The sequence below is a fragment of the Babylonia areolata genome, chromosome 4 (genome assembly GCF_041734735.1).
Source record: "Babylonia areolata isolate BAREFJ2019XMU chromosome 4, ASM4173473v1, whole genome shotgun sequence".
NCBI lineage: Eukaryota > Metazoa > Mollusca > Gastropoda > Neogastropoda > Buccinidae > Babylonia > Babylonia areolata.
The window spans coordinates 1,922,635-1,943,088 of NC_134879.1; the positions used below are offsets into that span (position 1 = coordinate 1,922,635).

At 41.3% G+C, this 20,454-nt stretch overlaps 1 protein-coding gene across 1 annotated transcript in view; it reads left to right on the forward strand.

The window, feature by feature from the left end:
• The window catches only part of LOC143280779 (transcriptional adapter 2-beta-like), a 35,659-nt gene extending 16,309 nt beyond the window's left edge, over positions 1–19,350 (forward strand). Inside the window, exons 11-15 of the mRNA XM_076585454.1 lie at positions 1,717–1,788; positions 14,393–14,448; positions 16,533–16,570; positions 18,578–18,666; positions 19,295–19,350. Of these exons, the coding sequence (XP_076441569.1) occupies positions 1,717–1,788; positions 14,393–14,448; positions 16,533–16,570; positions 18,578–18,590 (179 nt within the window). The 3' untranslated portion in view covers positions 18,591–18,666; positions 19,295–19,350. The remainder of the gene's footprint in view (positions 1–1,716; positions 1,789–14,392; positions 14,449–16,532; positions 16,571–18,577; positions 18,667–19,294) is intronic.
• Positions 19,351–20,454: the final 1,104 nt, after the last annotated feature.

A 20,454-nucleotide genomic window follows, 5' to 3' on the forward strand; every position in this document is an offset into this window, starting at 1 on the left:
CAGTGTTCGGTGGGTTATGGAAACAAGAACATACCCAGCATGCACACCCCCAAAAACGGAGTATGGCTGCCTATATGGCAGGGTAAAAACGGTCATACACGTAAAAGCCCACTCGTGTGCATCCGAGTGAATGTGGGAGTTGCAGCCCACGAACGCAGAAGAAGAAGAAGACCCAGGCTAGTAGAGTCTAACTTGGATCTGTTAGTTCCTGACACTATTTGTTTCTCAGTATAAATGCTGGCTTTTCTTTTTGACTTTGCTAATTGCTCTCTGCAGTGGAGGTAAAAAAAGAAAGTCTTCAGTTGGCCTTTGGCGGTCAGCTGCGCTAAACTGAAGTTAATAGTAGTAATATTAATAGTAATGTGAAATCTGTGAAAAATAAATAATACCAGCATATATGTGGAAGTTATTGAATCGTAGTTTTGGTACACTTTTTTTTTTAGGAGGATTACACCATTTTTGACTCACTTGTGTAAACAAAGTGAGTCTATGTTTTAACCCGGTGTTTGGTCGTCTGTGTGTGTGTGTGTCCGTGGTAAACTTTAACATTGACATTTTCTCTGCAAATACTTTGTCAGTTGACACCAAATTAGGCATAAAAATAGGAAAAATTCAGTTCTTTCCAGTCATCTTGTTTAAAACAATATTGCACCTCTGGGATGGGCACAAACAAATTAAAAAAAGAAGCCTGATTATATGCAAACTGCATTAACTGTTATATTTATATTTTTTGTATTCTCTAAACTTGGCATTTTGATCTCATATTCTGACACAACAACAAGAGCAGTCATTATTATCATTTTTTGTTCAAATGGGAACTTCTTTTGCTAAGCATGGAATTTTTATTTATTTTGCAAACGTTTTTGGTGCAGATAGTAAAAATAGTAAAGAAGGGAAATTACTCTAATTAATGCGAGGGGACTTAATTTATCACAAGTGAGTCTTGAAGGCCTTGCCTCTCTTGTTTTGAAAAGAATGCACAAAACACAAATCCAGGGTACACAGGCCTGCAGCCTGTCTTGTGGAGTTCAAACTTAGGAGCTCGCTGTTTCTTGTGGAGTTTGAATTCATTAGCTCCATGTCATCAGTCATGATGACAGGTTCTTCATCACTGTTCTTGGTTTTTTTTCCATCCAAATGCTCTTGTTAACTGGTTAAAAGAAGTTTTTAAATTTAGTGTTTCTGCATAAGTTTAGTATAAAAAAAAAAAAAAAAAAATCTTGAAAACTTGCTGACAACCTTGCAAGCAAGAATTTCGTCTTTCATGCTTTAAGATTGTCACAACTGATGATTGAGGTCAGCTGATGGAAAAGTGAAATTTGTGCCATCCACCATGGCAGCAGATCAGGGTGAGACTAAGACTGTCTTGTTAGTGAAGGGTTGAGATATTTATCAGCTGTGTTTCGAGTGTGCCAACATTGTTCAGATCGACATTGTGCAAGACTGTGATCTGATACAAGGTTCTGTGACCACACTTAGAGCTAGTAATGGATGCGTTACTGTGTGTGTGTGCATTCATGCAAATGTATTCTGTGCTGGGGGTGGGGGGTAAGAATGGTTTGAGAATTTGAAAGTTTCCGTTTATGAATGATTTGAGGTTTGCATTCACTTACGATTTTAGGTCTGGATTTATATGTGATTTATATATTTCTTACTTGAATGTGCGTGACCAGTTCAGAGCATGTTCTTCTACCTGTTCTTGTTTTTGAATTGCAGAAGAGAAAGAGTTGAGGCAGAAAATTGACCACTTGTGCAGTTTACGCAAGCGAGGACTCAAAGAACTGAGTGGTAAGACGTTCACTGTGGTTTGCTACCTTATGCACCGTATATGAGTTGGCATTTCTGTGAACTGACTCTTTGTTTGGTTCCCTTGTTTGATCTTTGTGCAGTTTTATTTTGAAGTTTTCATCACTGTTCTTTTTTGTTTGAGAATGTTGCATTGTTGTTTTCCCGTTCTTTGCACATTGTCTAGTTCGGTGTTGTGGGACTAAATCATTGGCCATGGGACTGGCTAGAGGTACTGTTGAAAACCTTTCACACGATTGTGTAAACCTCTAGAAGCTGTTTCATAACGCAGGACTTTAAAGAAAAAAAAAAATTCTTTTTTATATTAACACATGTGCACTGGAGCCAGGGTTGTTTGTTTTTTCTTCAGTTTTACCATGTGATGACAAACACATACAGTTACTTTCACTGCCAGATAAGAATTTGAAATAACAAAGTTTTTCAACAGTTTGTTCACAGTATGGTTAATTTTGCGCTTGAAAAGGAAACTTTTCAGATTTGATATTTTAACATTTTATGTAACACCCCCGCAGTTAATTTTCTACAATACAAGGCCATTTTGTATCTGCTCATCAAGCCATTTTGAGCCAACTGAGTATGTGGTGATTATGAGCTTTTGTGACATTGTGCATGAGGAAACGACAAACGATGAATCCATTTGCCCACAGCTTTACAGAATGAGGGAGATTAATCTTGTGCTTTTGATATGCACATGACACCTCTGTCAGGGGGACATACATACAGATCCATGCACATTAGTTGTACGAAAAGAATTTTGTGTTTCATACCTGATGTGTAAACTGCAGTCTGAACTGTGACTCTAACAACACTTTTCGCACACTGGGCAGATTAACATGTTTTCTGCCTGTCTGAGTTGATCCATAGAAACGACATAGGTTAATGTGTGTTTGAGTGGAATCAGGTTGGCGTGACTGTTGTTAAGTGTAAGACATTAGATCAGTGGCCTCAAAGGATTGCCCAAGTGTGTATGAATCGTTTGCTGGTGTAGCATAGTCGCTTTACGGGCTGATCATCTGTTAAAGGAAAGACCTAATTATTTGGTGGTTTTGGGTTTTTGTGGATTTTTAAAGTCTTTTTTACTCACAATATATCTCACCCATATCGCTACATATTCACTCGTGAAATCTGCTTTATGGAATGGGGAATAGTTAATGCACAATACAGTCACAGTTTAACTCACTCAGTACGGCCAGTCCTCTCTTCTCCTCTACACAGACCCCTCGGATGTCCAGTGGGTGTCTGAATGACCCAACCTTTAGCTTCCGTCGTCAGAATTGTGGTATTCTTTGTCCACATTCATGTCTTCAGTATAAGAGCCTTCCGCTTGCAATATTTTGTTGAATGTAATTGGGGTGAAACGCTGTTAACGTCGTCTCTTTCGCTGTTTGTATGGAAAGAGTTAAGATTCAAGCTGGTACTGACTGGTTGACCTTTACACGTTGATAGATGTGTTGTCATGATCTGCATAATGACCTTGGCCACAAACTGTAGCATGTGTTGGTGCGTCTTTGCTGCCGTCTGCATTTGATGCTGATGAAAACAGTTTAAGAGGTTTACTCACGGCGTGCCAGCAGTTAGGGGGTAATCAGATGGCAGTGTGAATGTGAGTGCAACTACAGTATTAAACTGACTGTAGTGAAGATCTTTCTTCAGCAGTTAGGGGGTAATCAGATGGCAGTGTGAATGTGAGTGCAACTACAGTATTAAACTGACTGTAGTGAAGATCTTTCTTCAGCAGTTAGGGGGTAATCAGATGGCAGTGTGAATGTGAGTGCAACTACAGTATTAAACTGACTGTAGTGTAGATCTTTCTTCTTTTCTTTTTCAACACCATTTCACACATGTGTTTGAGATTGATCATTTAGTTGTATTTCATTTTTACTTTATGGATGTATTATACAAAATTTGAAAGTCTGTTAAGTATAGTTTTAAGATGGGAATTTCTGAAATCTGTTGTTGATGATATTAAAAAAAACTGTGCTGTCTATCATTATCGGTTCCTTTTGAGATTTTTCCAAAAGTTTGGATTCCACTTTAAGATACGAAGGAATTTTTGTATGACTTTGGTGATGGTGCCTGTGTGCATCCTTGAGCAGGATGTACACCTGCACGTGTGAGTGTGCACTAGCAGTTTGTGTGCATGTATAGAACTTTGAGTTTACACGCCTTCTCAAATTCTTTGGTCCTGTTGCGCATTCTTTTAGTCTCTTTGTCGAGCTTCACTGTTTCTGTTATAGAACAGTGGCTGTTATCACCTCACTAAGCTCTGTGAAATCAGCATGAAATTAAAAAATAAATGCTGAAATCTGCATGAGAGGCGAAGGTTGCTAATAGTGTAAGCGATATTAGATACATATGTGCGGTATCTCTATTCCTGCCAACAGTATAACCACGTCTGAATTATCTAAGCGCAGTGGGTTACGCTACTGGTCAGACATCTGCTTAGCAGATGTGGTGTAGTGTGTATAGAATTGTCCGAACGCAGTGACATCTCCTTGAGTCGCTGAACGGAACCGAACTGAATTATACAGTAATCGTGCAGGTGGTCATGTTGAAATGATGAAAATCAACAGTTGAACTGTTCCATGCCTGTGGTTGACTGTAAATAAATGTTTGTAATAATGTGAATGATTGTGTCAAGGCATGAGGAATATTATATTCTGTCTTGTCTGTTACCCATGTCCACGTTTTCAATTCTGCTTCCTTACTTCAAACAGACTGAGCAGCTAACCTTTTCTTCTTTCTTTTCTTTTTTTTACTCCCATGCATTTTATTGTGTAGACGGAATGTTTTGTATTATCTTTTAACCCCAGTTCCTTGGAACTTTTCTCTGATTGAAAAGCATAGAGATGAAAAATATGAAAACCATTGCCCAGAAGCCATTGATTTAGTCCCATGTAGTTTGAATATAGAGTCATTTATCATAATGGTCAACAGTTGTTTGAGATGTGATGTGCAAGTTGGGAAAGCTGAACAGACAAAGAAAAGCTTCCGCTTTTTTTGTGTACGCTATAGGTTACAAGTATTGGTGCTTGTGTTGTAGCAGGCTGATGTTTATTTGTACTCGTTTAGCTGTACTGCAATGTTACGCTGGAATTAACATGACAGTTAGTACTCATGTCTGTGCTCACATTCCACCCTCCTTGTTTTGATTCCTTGCACCGAGATATGTGCAGATAAACCCTTACCCCCACACCCACTCATCCCTTCAGCCTCTGAGAAAACGCAGTGTGACATATTTCACTCGTGTGTGGGAAATGGTGAATGTTTTTGTGTGCATGTTCACCTGGTCAGAGACTTTCAATGTTTCGTACGCAGCTGACTGTGTAAGTGTATATATTGTAGAACACAGAGTGACATAATGCATGCATGCTGCATAAGTCAGGGTAACAGGGAAGTTAAAATGGACCGGTCTGCTTGTTCATGGAAGCTGGTAGTTTTCACGTTTCCCCTTCAGTCTGATATCAGGACCTGTCTCCCGTTTCAAATGATCCAGGCTGTAGTTTGTCTCATATTTCCAAGGATACTTTTCTACCTCTAATATCAGGACCTGTCGCTTATTTCCAGTGATACTTTTCTACCTCTAATATCAGGACCTGTCGCTTATTTCCAGTGATACTTTTCTACCTCTAATATCAGGACCTGTCTCTTATTTCCAGTGATACTTTTCTACCTCTAATATCAGGACCTGTCGCTTATTTCCAATGATACTTTTCTACCTCTAATATCAGGACCTGTCTCTTATTTCCAGTGATACTTTTCTACCTCTAATATCAGGACCTGTCTCTTATTTCCAGTGATACTTTTCTACCTCTAATATCAGGACCTGTGTCTTATTTCCAATGATTCCATTGAAATTTATCACTTCTCCCTGTTAAAAGTCAGGACCTGTATCCAGTTTGAAATGATTCATGTAGTGATTTATCACTTGACCCTGAAACATGAGGATTTGTCTCCTATTTCAAATGATTCATGTATAAACTCGTTACTTTGCCGTCTTTATATCAGGACCTGTACGTTGTATCCTATTTCTAATGATGCAGGAAGTAATTTATCACTTTGTCCCTCTAGCATAGGGACCTGTCTCTATTTTCCAATGATTCCGGCAGTAATTTTCACTTTTCCTTTGTAGTCTGATATCAGGACCTGATTCCCTTTTCAAATGGTACATATAGTGATTTATCGCTTTTCACCTCTTGTCTAATACCAGGACCTGCCTCCTATTTCAAAGGATTTGAGCTGTAATGTATCAGGTTTGCCCCTCTAATATCAGGACCTATCTCCTATTTCAAATGGTACAGGTTGTAATTTATCACTTTGCTCTGCTACCCAAAGTAATTCTGGACAGTTGTTATATGTCCCAGCAGACAGCACATTTTTTATAGAACAGTTCTGTCTCAGTAATTTGATAAAGATGTAAAATATTTATTTGTGAAATATGAAAGTATAATAGATAATAAGTTCAGTAAATTGAATTGTGATGCTTGAATTAACATGCAAGTCTTTTAGTATCCCCGCATTTGAAAGCCCCCCTCCCCCCCCTAAAGTTTGCGTATTGTCTGTAACTGGGAAGAAAAGACGCTTTTGCATCAACTAGCTGCATGTTGATGTTGGAATTGATGTGTGAAATCTGACGGTGCTAAGCTACAAGGCTTCTGACAGTGTCAGATGGCAGACGCCCTCTCCCGTGTTGCTACACACCTTGTCCATCAAAGAAAATAAGTAAAGAAAGGAAGCCTTTAACTTTGGAGCATTAATGTGCTGTCCAGCAGATGATGTGGAGGTACTTGAAGAAAAGGATGAGCAGAAGAAACTAAAGAAGGAACTGGTGAGTTTACTTACCTCTCTGCCACAGTCGTAAGTTGTGTGGTGTGAAGAGAAAGACATCTTTTTAACACCATTTGCCCTGGTATGTAGTGACCAGCCTGCAGCATGTATTCTACACTTGACCGTGTGGATGGACAGTCTGGTGATACAATTTGAAATGATTGTAGTTTAGTTTTCTCATGTAATAATAAGCCAGCTCCATATATATATATCTCTCTCTCGTTGAAGAACTTTTTCGTGAGATGTTGGAATCATTGTCTTTTTAAAAATAAAATAAAAAAATAAATAAAAGCTACATTTATTTGCCAGAATATATGTGTAGATTTTGCAAAGTGACATGTGTTGTTTCTAACCACTTAACGCATGCAGCTTTTCCCCCCTAACAGCCGAATGTCAGTTGTTTGCTTGAACTAACAGCTTGCTTTGCTTGGACTGCATGATATTGTTGTGCCAGAGTGCAGAACTAACACTCACCTTTCCCCTCTCATTTAATCATGTGCCTTGTTCAGTGGCTTTTTTATTTTTTTTATTTTCAAATGAAATTCAACATGTATTCTTATTTAGAATTGTGTACCAGTTCTTTGATCAGGTATGTTTGTTTACTTGTTACTTATTTGTGCAATTCTGTGGCAAATAAGGATTTGTGAGCGTAATTGATGATAATACTGCACATTGATATCTATGTTTTAAAAATGGAAATGTGTATGCATGTTTTTCTTGACATTGATTTTTTGTGTATCTTGTAGAGTATATAAAGTGAGGTGATAGTATTGCTTCTCATATGAAGCAGAGACGTGGGAATTGTACGCACACAGCAAAGCAAAACCGCTGTGTCAAATGTGTATGTGTGTTAGTGATGTGTGTGTGTAGTTGTCCGCGTTGCCTTGGCATGAAACATATTAAAGGGGATAAACTGGTATTGACAGAAAGAAAGGCAGAATGATTAAATTGCTAGCACACACTCTGCTTCAACATGCTTATCACTTTATGGCATTCAGGGGATATTTGCAAATATCATGCATATATATTGATAATCATTTGAACACTTGAATCTTTCCAAGAGAATATGTAAAACACTTTGTGTGTGTGTGTGTGTGTGTGAAATCTCCAAACAATTTTCATGTTACAGCCTTTCCCCATGCCATCTTAGTATTTTGCTCATTTTGTGACTGAGATAGTTTTGGAAAAAAAAAACCCAAAACAAAAAAAAACCCACCCAGAAAACATGGATTTTATTTCTCCTACCAGGTGGTTATCATCGGTCATTCTGTGTGACAAAATGTTAGGTGCTTCATTTTCTTTGTTGAATTGGGTAAGTATACTTTTTGCAGGTTCATTGGCAAATGCTAAGTAGTGGATGGAATTTGACCGTAGAGGGGATGTATCTTAGAGAACAGTGAACATCAGGATTGCATACATTTAGTATTGTTGCTGACTGGGGATATGGACCATTTCACGCCTCAGTGATCATGGCAGAAAGTGGAAAGTCAGGGAGGCAGTCAGTGCAGGGAAGAAAGCCTTAAGACGAAGGAAATAACAGGACACACCCAAACCAACAGACAGGGCCTGGGATCGACAAAGATGGAATGGTGGTCCAAGGCAAGGGGGAAAGCAAAAAGAGACATGATCATACAGGAGATCAAGAAGGAAGAGGATGATAAGAGTCCAGAAGGCAGTACAGCAAGGCCAGCAGGGGCAGTGGACAACATGGGAAAATGCACTTCAAAGGAGCCTCAGCTGGAGCGACATGTGGAACATGGCCCCTCTGAGGATCAGCTTCATCCTAAGATCTGTGTACGACCTCCTTCCCTCGAATACACACTTGGTGAAATGGGGAAAGCAGAGGACCCTGCGTGCCTACTCTGCCATGGCAAACAAACAGTGGAACATGCCCTCAGCTCATGCAAAGCGGCGTTGAACCAAGGACGGTACACAAGGAGGCACAACCAAGTGCTAGAAGAAATTGCACACGTAGTGAGCGCCAACCCCAGCAGAAGTTCCAGTAGAGTTCCGCTCGGCAGTAAAGTCTGGCCAGGAACAGCATTCAGTGTGTACAAAGCATGGAAACGTGGGCTGCTTGATGGTGCCGAAGATTGGGAATGCACAGTTGACCAATCAGATGGGAAGAAACACCCAGAAATCATCAGCAAGAGCGGCATGAGACCTGACATAGTACTCCACTCCAAGGCAACGAAAGAAGCGATTCTGATTGAGGTCACTGTGCCATCCAAAAGCAGAATGGAGGAAGCCAACTTCTACAAGACCGAGAAGTATGCTAGTCTAGCCAGCAGCCTGAGAGAATCTGGCTTTCAAGCCAAGTCCTCGCCATAGAGATTGGTGCAAGAGGGTTTGTGGGTGCATCTGCCTACAGCCTCATGAAACAGCTCTTGATTTCTGGCAGAGAGAGGACATGGGCTCTCAAGGCAATGGCAGAAGCAGCAGAAAAGAGTTCCAGCTGGATCTGGTCAAGGAGGGGGGGGGGAGGGGGGGGCGAGGGGGCTTCTTCTCTGAAACCTTGTACTGTCCAGCTCTCCCAAGAGTTTCTTATCACTGGACCATACCACACCTCAGTGATCATTTTTCTGTCTTCTTTGCAGTCTGTTTTCATTTCAGTTCAAGATTCACAGACTAGTGTATTCAATTCTTGTCAATGCTCGGGTATAGAAATCAGCTGTAGACTTGTACAAACCATAGAATAAATATGATCTGCTGAAGCTGAGGAGTTGAGTAAATGAGTGAAGTAAAATCCACTCACTCACATTCCACACAGGTTTTTTTCTCTGATGGGTACATGTCTGCAGTGAAGGATCATATCTATGGAATAAGAAACCACAAGAAAAGCTTTTGTGTTGATGTATCTCGGTGGTGTAATCTGCATACTTTTTGAGTTTTGATGGTTGTAGTGATTTGAAAAAAAAAAAAAAAAAAATGTCTAAAGAACAAGTTGTATTGAGTGAAAGTGTTAAGATAATCTGGTGGTGGTTGTGCTAACATTGGATGCTACCCTGCTTGTCTTTTCAATTGTGTGAGCGTGTTTTTTATGATTGATTAACTTGAGTAGCTTTTTGGCACCAAAAGTTTGATGTGTGTTTTCATGGTTTGTTCCTGTCAGTTTAACTGGTATAGCTTTTTGGCACCAAAATGTGGAGCGTGTTTTTCATTTGTTGATCCAGTCCATGTAACTTGTATAGCTTTTGGCACTAAGCCACTTTGAGACACACACACACACAGACATTGACTTGCATCTGTATCAGTGTACGCATTCCCCGAGTAGTCTGTTAACTGAACCTTCTTCTTCTTCTTCTTCTTCTGTGTTCGTGGGCTGCAACTCCCACGTTCACTCGTATGCACACGAGTGGGCTTTTACGTGTATGACCGTTTTTACCCCGCCATGTAGGCAGCCATACTCCGTTTTCGGGGGTGTGCATGCTGGGTATGTTCTTGTTTCCATAACCCACCGAACGCTGACATGGATTACAGGATCTTTAACGTGCGTATTTGATCTTCTGCTTGCATATACACACGAAGGGGGTTCAGGCACTAGCAGGTCTGCACATATGTTGACATGGGAGATCGTAAAAATCTCCACCCTTTACCCACCAGGCGCCATCACCGTGATTCGAACCCCGGACTCTCAGATTGACAGTCCAATGCTTTAACCACTCGGCTATAGTGCCCGTCTGTTAACTGAACCCACCCACCCTGTTTTACTTTTTAACTTTAAAAAAAGAAAGAAAAAAAAATCTCGACACACTCCCCCTTTCTGGTGTGTGTATTTGTGTGTGTGTGTGTTTTTTGTTTGTTTTTCAGCCTCTCACTATCTCTCCCCCCCCCCCTGACCCCCCCAATGCCCCCCTCCCCCCCAACTCCCCCCTCTCTCTCTCCCTCTGTCCTTGTCCCCCCCCCCCCCCCCCCCCCCCGCCCCCCCTCCCCAACACCCTCCCTGTCTACCTGACTTCTCCAGCCCGTTTTCCACACACCCCTACACATCCGTCCTTTTTTCCCTGCATTTTTTAAAACATACATAAGTATTGTAATGTGTTTCTGTCTGTCTTCTGTTGTTCCTCTGTTACTTTCTTTTGATATATTGATATAATTTTCTGTGGGTAGAATTTATTTTTTTTTATAGAAAATTTCCGTTAATAATATTGATTTTGTTTGTGCTGTTGTTTAAGCACAATCTGAGTGGTTGGAGGGTTTCAACATTAATGATTCTTCAGTTTTAGGGGTGGTTTTTTTTTTTTTTAATGAATTTTGAAACATGGATTGTATATACATAATGATTTTGCTTTGATGCATTCTCCATGTGAAAAAAACAGCAGCACAAATTTGCTGAAAAATTTTCAAGGGTTCTTGAATTTTGCATCCTCAGTTTGTGTTTTATATAAAACAATTTTTGTGTGTACTGAACGGTATGCATCCATGATTAAAATGATAAAGGAAAGTGCAGAGCATTTCTGCACAATAGTAAAGCAGCAGCATTAATGTTGAAGACCCATGACACTGGATATGGAGAGTTCTGAAATGTTGAAAGCTGTCGATAGGGAATTTGTGCTGAATTTCAGCAAACGGCAGTAGCTGGGACCCACCATGGGATTGTTTAACATCTCTGTAATATCTCTGTTTTCCGTGTTCACTGTGAGGTTTGGTATTGGATGTTAAGTCCTCCAGTATTACTTCAGCAGCACCGTTTAGATCTGCTGGGCTTCACAGGGGACATGTTTAGCAGACTTGCTGTGACTAAACCATTGTATCTGTAGTGTGCCTGAAAGATCAGCTAACATCCAAACGTTGCCTGTCACGACGGACATCTCTGTAGCTCCTGTGCGTTTAGTTACTGTAAGATAATGAGTGTCACCTGACCACATGGCTTTGCTTTTAGTTACTGTAAGATAATGACTGATCACATGACTTTGCTTTTAGTTACTGTAAGATAATGACTGTCACCTGACCACATGACTTTGCTTTTAGTTACTGTAAGATAATGACCGTCACCTGACCACATGGCTTTGCTTCAAGTTACTGTAAGATAATGACTGATCACATGGCTTTGCTTTTAGTTACTGTAAGATAATGACTGTCACCTGACCACATGACTTTGCTTTTAGTTACTGTAAGATAATGACTGTCACCTGACCACATGACTTTGCTTTTAGTTACTGTAAGATAATGACTGTCACCTGACCACATGGCTTTGCTTTTAGTTACTGTAAGATAATGACTGATCACATGACTTTGCTTTTAGTTACTGTAAGATAATGACTGTCACCTGACCACATGACTTTGCTTTTAGTTACTGTAAGATAATGACCATCACCTGACAACTTGGCTTTGCTTTTAGTTACTGTAAGATAATGACTGTCACCTGACCACATGGCTTTGCTTTTAGTTACTGTAAGATAATGACTGTCACCTGACCACATGACTTTGCTTTTAGTTACTGTAAGATAATGACTGTCACCTGACCACATGGCTTTGCTTTTAGTTACTGTAAGATAATGACTGTCACCTGACCATTGGCTTTGCTTTTAGTTACTGTAAGATAATGACTGTCACCTGACCACATGACTTTGCTTTTAGTTACTGTAAGATGACTGTCACCTGACCACATGGCTTTGCTTCAAGTTACTGTAAGATAATGACTGTCACCTGACCACATGGCTTTGCTTTTAGTTACTGTAAGATAATGACTGATCACCTGACCACATGGCTTTGCTTTTAGTTACTGTAAGATAATGACTGACCACATGGCTTTGCTTTTAGTTACTGTAAGATAATGACTGTCACCTGACCACATGGCTTTGCTTCAAGTTACTGTAAGATAATGACTGACCACATAGCTTTGCTTTTAGTTACTGTAAGATAATGACTGTCACCTGACCACATGACTTTGCTTTTAGTTACTGTAAGATAATGACCGTCACCTGACCACATGGCTTTGCTTTTAGTTACTGTAAGATAATGACTGTCACCTGACCACATGACTTTGCTTTTAGTTACTGTAAGATAATGACCGTCACCTGACCACATGGCTTTGCTTTTAGTTACTGAAAGATAATGACTGATCACATGACTTTGCTTTTAGTTACTGTAAGATAATGACCATCACCTGACCACATGGCTTTGCTTTTAGTTACTGTAAGATAATGACCATCACCTGACCACATGGCTTTGCTTTTAGTTACTGTAAGATAATGACTGTCACCTGACCACATGACTTTGCTTTTAGTTACTGTAAGATAATGACCATCACCTGACCACATGGCTTTGCTTTTAGTTACTGTAAGATAATGACTGTCACCTGACCACATGACTTTGCTTTTAGTTACTGTAAGATAATGACTGATCACATGACTTTGCTTTTAGTTACTGTAAGATAATGACCGTCACCTGACCACATGGCTTTGCTTTTAGTTACTGTAAGATAATGACTGTCACCTGACCATTGGCTTTGCTTTTAGTTACTGTAAGATAATGACCGTCACCTGACCACATGGCTTTGCTTTTAGTTACTGTAAGATAATGACTGTCACCTGACCACATGACTTTGCTTTTAGTTACTGTAAGATAATGACTGTCACCTGACCACATGACTTTGCTTCAAGTTACTGTAAGATAATGACTGATCACATGGCTTTGCTTTTAGTTACTGTAAGATAATGACCGTCACCTGACCACATTGGCTTTGCTTTTAGTTACTGTAAGATAATGACCGTCACCTGACCACATTGGCTTTGCTTCAGTTAACTGTGCACTTACCTTTAGGACAGTTGTGTGCTCAGTGATATCCATCATCTAGTTCGAAGTTGCCCAAGATTTGTCATTGAGATTGTATGAGGATTAATTCATATATCATAGCCATATTATATTCGTACACGCAACACTGTATGATGTATCTGCAGATTGATGCGGCCAGTACTGTGGAGAAATGTCTGGTGAAGTTTGGCCGATAGCTTAGCTTAAATATAAACACAAGATGCTTGTCAGATTTTGGAAGGTTGAACGATATCGGCCTCTGTTATTCTTGGATGCATACAACATACACAGACTCACTTATACACACATTGATTTACTAGTATCGCTTGACTGGAATTGTCAGCATAATTATGTCTTATTTGAAGCAAAGCTTAGAATACTTGTGTATAATTGTATGAGAGAAATACCTGACCTCACAGAGAGAAATACCTAGCCCCACAGCTGACCTTGCAAATCTAACAGCATGCCTGGGCATTTGGTATTTTGTGTGTGTGTGTGCAACTGTCCATCATTTGTTTGAAGAAGACGTATGTGGTTGACATTACACAGTAGAGACAATATATATCTCTGTGGGAAACAGTGGGTCAGTTACTCCTGGCATCATACCCACTGTTTTAAAGTTAGAAACATACATAGTGTATCCACTAAGCCATGATCTTGGATCAAGGTTTTAAGCAGATGTCTAGCTTCAAGTATTGTTATCACAATGACTGATCTTGTACCATCGTAATGAAGCTGTAGCAGTGCTTAAGCTCACACAAATGCGGATACGTACATTCAGTGTATACATGTTCGTGTGCTTTGTTGGGTTTTTTTTTTTTAACTATTATATTTCAAGACAGTTCCGACTGGTATTTGAATCTGATATGTTACTGTGTATGAGTGTGCAACCATTGTGCATGTGGGTATAGGTATGTATGTATGAGAGTCAACACACACACACATGGAGAGAATTGTGTGCATTGATCCTTCATGTTGTATGCATTCTTTATCTCTTTTCCAGAAAAGGTTGTCACCCCCAAGGAAAAGATCAAAATTAACGGGTGCAAACGGATACGAGTAAGAAAATGTTCACTTGTGATGTTCTGATTTTGTGGTTGTACTTGTCAAATGTTGTTGCTGTTGTGATGTTCTCTGAATGTTCTGGTGGTTGTTGTCAAATGTTAGTGCTTGTTGTGTGTTTTTTTGGGTTTTTTTTGTTTTGTTGTTGTCATCTTCCTCCTTTTCAGTATGTCTTTATCCACTTTTCACTGTGAAAGCAAGAGTTGGTGTTGCATGGCAGAAATGTTGTATAAGCTTTGTGCAGTGCTTTTGTCTTGACAAACCAGCCAGTGCAGTTATTTTGATAGTGGTGTTGAGATCAACGTGATGTGATCCTCAAGACAAACAGATAGTGTGGAAGAGCTCTGAGTTCCCCAGTCACAGTTTGATAGTGGTGTTGAGATCAACGTGATGTGATCCTCAAGACAAACAGATAGTGTGGAAGAGCTCTGGGTTCCCCAGTCACAGTTTGATAGTGGTGTTGAGATCAACGTGATGTGATCCTCAAGACAAACAGATAGTGTGGAAGAGCTCTGAGTTCCCCAGTCACAGTTTGATAGTGGTGTTGAGATCAACGTGATGTGATCCTCAAGACAGATAGTGTGGAAGAGCTCTGAGTTCCCCAGTCACAGTTTGATAGTGGTGTTGAGATCAACGTGATGTGATCCTCAAGACAAACAGATAGTGTGGAAGAGCTCAGGGTTCCCCAGTCACAGTTTGATAGTGGTGTTGAGATCAACGTGATGTGATCCTCAAGACAAACAGATAGTGTGGAAGAGCTCTGAGTTCCCCAGTCACAGTTTGATAGTGGTGTTGAGATCAACGTGATGTGATCCTCAAGACAAACAGATAGTGTGGAAGAGCTCAGGGTTCCCCAGTCACAGTTTGATAGTGGTGTTGAGATCAGCGTGATGTGATCCTCAAGACAAACAGATAGTGTGGAAGAGCTCTGAGTTCCCCAGTCACAGTTTGATAGTGGTGTTGAGATCAACGTGATGTGATCCTCAAGACAAACAGATAGTGTGGAAGAGCTCTGAGTTCCCCAGTCACAGTTTGATAGTGGTGTTGAGATCAACGTGATGTGATCCTCAAGACAAACAGATAGTGTGGAAGAGCTCTGAGTTCCCCAGTCACAGTTTGATAGTGGTGTTGAGATCAACGTGATGTGATCCTCAAGACAAACAGATAGTGTGGAAGAGCTCTGAGTTCCCCAGTCACAGTTTGATAGTGGTGTTGAGATCAACGTGATGTGATCCTCAAGACAGACAGTGTGGAAGAGCTCTGAGTTCCCCAGTCACAGTTTGATAGTGGTGTTGAGATCAACGTGATGTGATCCTCAAGACAAACAGATAGTGTGGAAGAGCTCTGAGTTCCCCAGTCACAGTTTGATAGTGGTGTTGAGATCAACGTGATGTGATCCTCAAGACAAACAGATAGTGTGGAAGAGCTCAGGGTTCCCCAGTCACAGTTTGATAGTGGTGTTGAGATCAACGTGATGTGATCCTCAAGACAAACAGATAGTGTGGAAGAGCTCTGAGTTCCCCAGTCACAGTTTGATAGTGGTGTTGAGATCAACGTGATGTGATCCTCAAGACAAACAGATAGTGTGGAAGAGCTCTGAGTTCCCCAGTCACAGTTTGATAGTGGTGTTGAGATCAACGTGATGTGATCCTCAAGACAAACAGATAGTGTGGAAGAGCTCTGAGTTCCCCAGTCACAGTTTGAGAGTGGTGTTGAGATCAACGTGATGTGATCCTCAAGACAAACAGATAGTGTGGAAGAGCTCTGAGTTCCCCAGTCACAGTTTGAGAGTGGTGTTGAGATCAACGTGATGTGATCCTCAAGACAAACAGATAGTGTGGAAGAGCTCTGGGTTCCCCAGTCACTTTGTGCCAGGCATTCTGTGCCCTAAGGACAGGGATGGACCAGGAATGCTGTCATTTCTTGTATGAAAGGAGTACACTAGTACATGTATGTGTACACACACACACACACACACATCGCAGTCTTGTTTGGGGACCAAGATTTATAAGTGTGCTTGCTTCTAAAGTCAGTTTCTTTCATTCTGCTGAATGAAATTATTCTGTGTTGTCTGTGTGCAGAGGAAAGGAAAAATTCGGTACCGTTATACTAGACGACGGTAAGACAGTCTCTCTCTCTCTCTCTCTCTCTGTGCCTCTGTCTCTGTCTCTGTCTCCTCTGTCTCTGTCTCCTCTGTCTCTGTCTGTCTGTCTGTCTGTCTGTCTCTCTCTCTCTCTCTCTCTCTCTCTCTCTCTCTCTCTCTCCCCACCCTCTTTTTCATGTGCATCCATTCAAATAATTATTTACTCTGTGAGGTGTATTCCAAGACATTTGGTGTGAATGTGTAGGCAGCCAAGACGTATCAAAATACCACATACTTTTTGTTTTATTTTTTCCAGTGATTTGTTATGCAAGAGATAGTGTTTTGTGGTTCCAGCTAAATGTCATGTATAACAATTTGTCGTGTGTCTTCTTTCCCTGGTCACGGCTGCTCAGCCGAGCACAAAATCCGGCTCTTTAGTTGGCCGAGCAGCGTCTAGCGTCTTGGGTCAAAAATTTTTTAATGCCAGACTTTCCCACCGCACTCTGTACTGACCGGCACATTCGCCGCGGTATTTCTGGCCCCGCGCGCCAAACTGGGACACTGCCTTCTTTGTTTCACTCGGCCCCGCGGCCCCCGCCCCGCTTTTCCCTCCTTTTCACAGCATCCACACATTTCCTGCAGCGATTACAGAAAGTTGAATTATTGCTATTCCTGGTTGTATTATTGGAGTGCAGTTTGATTTGATTTACACAATTTCATTATTTTATCAACATCGTTTCATTTTTTTTTTTTTTTTTTTTACCTTAAAAGTCTTCGTCTTTCTCGTGGAATGAAGTAAAGGGCACGGCAGTGCCATAAGCCGACAGACACTCACCCCGCTCTCCATCCCCCTGCTGCTCACACTCACCATGCTACAGTGTGTTCATTTAAACGTTTGTTGTGCTGCCAAGAAAAATCGCACAACTCAAAAGGTAAGCTAATCTGCATGCAGGCATGCTATATGTTCTGTGTGTATTTACGATGTTATTGTGCTAAACGCCAGTTTTCTTAGAGAGGGATTTAAACATAACGATTTTTGCGATCATGTTTCTGCTTATCCATCTCTTCTCTTTCTTCATTTATGTTTCAGCCGTTGCCGCAACAACCGCTATGTAAGAAAACATATTGTGTTTGGAGTCAATGGAAAGCTTATTTTGTGTTCTTTTTAGAAAACCACTTCTTTAGTCGTTATTTCCAATCCATCCGAGGAGATGATGCGCGAAAGAAACAAAGCAGATTTACCGCTGAACAAGCGTACAGCGAGTGCCGCTGGCGCGGCCTGTTTGTCAGCCGCGTTTATTTATATCCATGCCTTACTTCCTGGGTTCACGAACTTTCGCAGGGCCAACTAAAGTGCCAGCACTGAACACCCGTGTGGTCTTTCACCTGTCTGTTCTTTGAACACACTTTACAGCTGCCCTGTGTGCATCATTATTGGATTGTCCTAGGAATGATATCGTATTTGTATTTGTATTTCTTTTTATCACAACAGATTTCTCTGTATGAAATTCGGGCTGCTCTCCCCAGGGAGAGCGCGACGCTTCACTACAGCCCCACCCATTTTTTTTGGGTTTTTTTCCCTGCGTGTAGGTTTATTTGTTTTTCCTATCAAAGTGGATTTTTCTACAGAATTTTGCCAGGAACAACCCTTTTGTTGCCGTGGGTTCTTTTATGTGCGCTAAATGCATGCTGCACACGGGACCTCGGTTTATCATCTTGTTTGAATGACTAGCATCCAAACCACCACTCAAGGTCTAGTGGAGGGGGAGAAAATATTGGTGGCTGAGCCGTGATATCAACCAGCGCGCTCAGATTCTCTCGCTTCCTAGGCGGACGCGTTACCTCCAGGCCATCACTCCGCATTGGCAGAGAAACTGGTAAAATGCTCTCTTGCTGCCTGCACATAGCATGAACTCAAGTCACACACCTACCCATTATCTGTCCTGGCTGCTAGAGCAATATGATCAGGGTGCACGGTCCTGTCCTCTCTGCTCCTGACACATAGGTTTAATATTGTGTGTGTGTGTGTTGATGTATTGTCAGGTACAAAAGATGACGTAGAGGTGGTGGAAGACCGCAGAGAAATGGCTGGCAAGCCAGGCTACGAACGGTTACACGAGAAGGAGAAAAAGGTGGGTCTTTTAGGTCTTTGTTTGTCGGTAAGTAAGCACACAGTTCACATGTACACCCACTTCAACTGTTCTCCACCACACCACATCATGTTGGGCTTCACCACACCGTGCCTGCAGCTTTACATGTACCTGTATATACATGCGCACACATGCAAACACACACACACACACACGCTCTCTCTCTCTCTCTCTCTCTCTGTGTCACACACACACACACAAACATACACACACACACACACAAACGTGCACATACACACACACACACACACACACACACACACACACACACACACACACACACACACACACACACACACGTGCACACACACACACACACACACACACACACACACACAAACGTGCACACACACACAAACACACACACAAATGTGCACACACAAACACATACACACAAACATGCACACACACACACACACACGTGCACACACACACACACACACACACACACACACACACACACACACACAAACGTGCACACACACACACACACACACACACAGGCCTGAATTGCCTGCTGTTATGACTTGTTTCCTTGCGGTAAAGATGATGTGAACATGAAGCCTTGCAGTGAATGATTCATTGTGTTTTTCACTTCTTTTGTTCCCAGTTTTGCAATTCCCTCCACCTGGATCCTGAAGAGTACCTGAAAATAAAGGATTCAATGGTCAATGTAAGTCTGCTGTGTATTTGTTTTTTGTTTTGTTTTGTCCTTTGGCTTGTTATATAAAGCACCGAGTCTTCTTCTTCTTCTGCGTTCGAGGGCTGCAACTCCCACGTTCACTCGTATGCACACGAGCGGGCTTTTACGTGTATGACCGTTTTTACCCCGCCATGTAGGCAGCCATACTCTGTTTTCAGGGGGTGTACATGCTGGGTATGTTCTTGTTTCCATAACCCACCGAACGCTGACATGGATTACAGGATCTTTAACGTGCGTATTTGATCTTCTGCTTGCATACACACACGAAGGGGGTTCAGGCACTAGCAGGTCTGCACATATGTTGACCTGGGAGATCGTAAAAATCTCCACCCTTTACCCACCAGGCGCCGTCACCGTGATTCGAACTCGGGACCCTCAGATTGACAGTCCAACGCTTTAACCACTCGGCTATTGTGCCCGTCATACAAACCACTGAGTTTTCTCTGCTCAGTTTGATATTGTTCTAATCTAGATGTTGTTGGGGTTCTTTTTGTTGTTGTTGTTGTTGTTTGTTTTTGTGTTTTCATTTTGGAATCTGGTTTTCGTTGTTTTTTTGTGGGTTTTTTTTTGTTTTTGTTTTAGTCTGCTTAGATTTGCTTGCCTTAATTGTTTACTTAGACTTGTTATTCCCGAGAACAGTCTTCGATCTCACTGGATGGTGTTTAGACTTGACCATCAGTATCTGTTTTTGAGTCCAGTGTTGCGTTAGTTGTGCAGATGGTGGTGGTGGTAGTGTTGAGAGTGTGGCCCAGAAATATTTGGCAGATAGTGGGTGTTAATGGATGTTGTAGGTTGCCCCCCGATTTGCTCATTGTTAAGCGTTTTTCCATTCAGTGCTTCATATCTTGTGCTGGCATCTGCTGTCAAATGCATCACGTTTTTCTTCCCGTGTCTGTTGTGGACTTGGGACTCATCTCTGTTTGAAGTTTCCTTTTGATTCTGAAATATTCCTCATAGAAATGCTTTTAGAAGTGAAATGAATATTAATGTGAATATTGTGTCTGCATATTTCTTCTGTCTTTGCTGCTGTGTGCACATGTCAAATGATCGGTATAAGGACAGGCCCG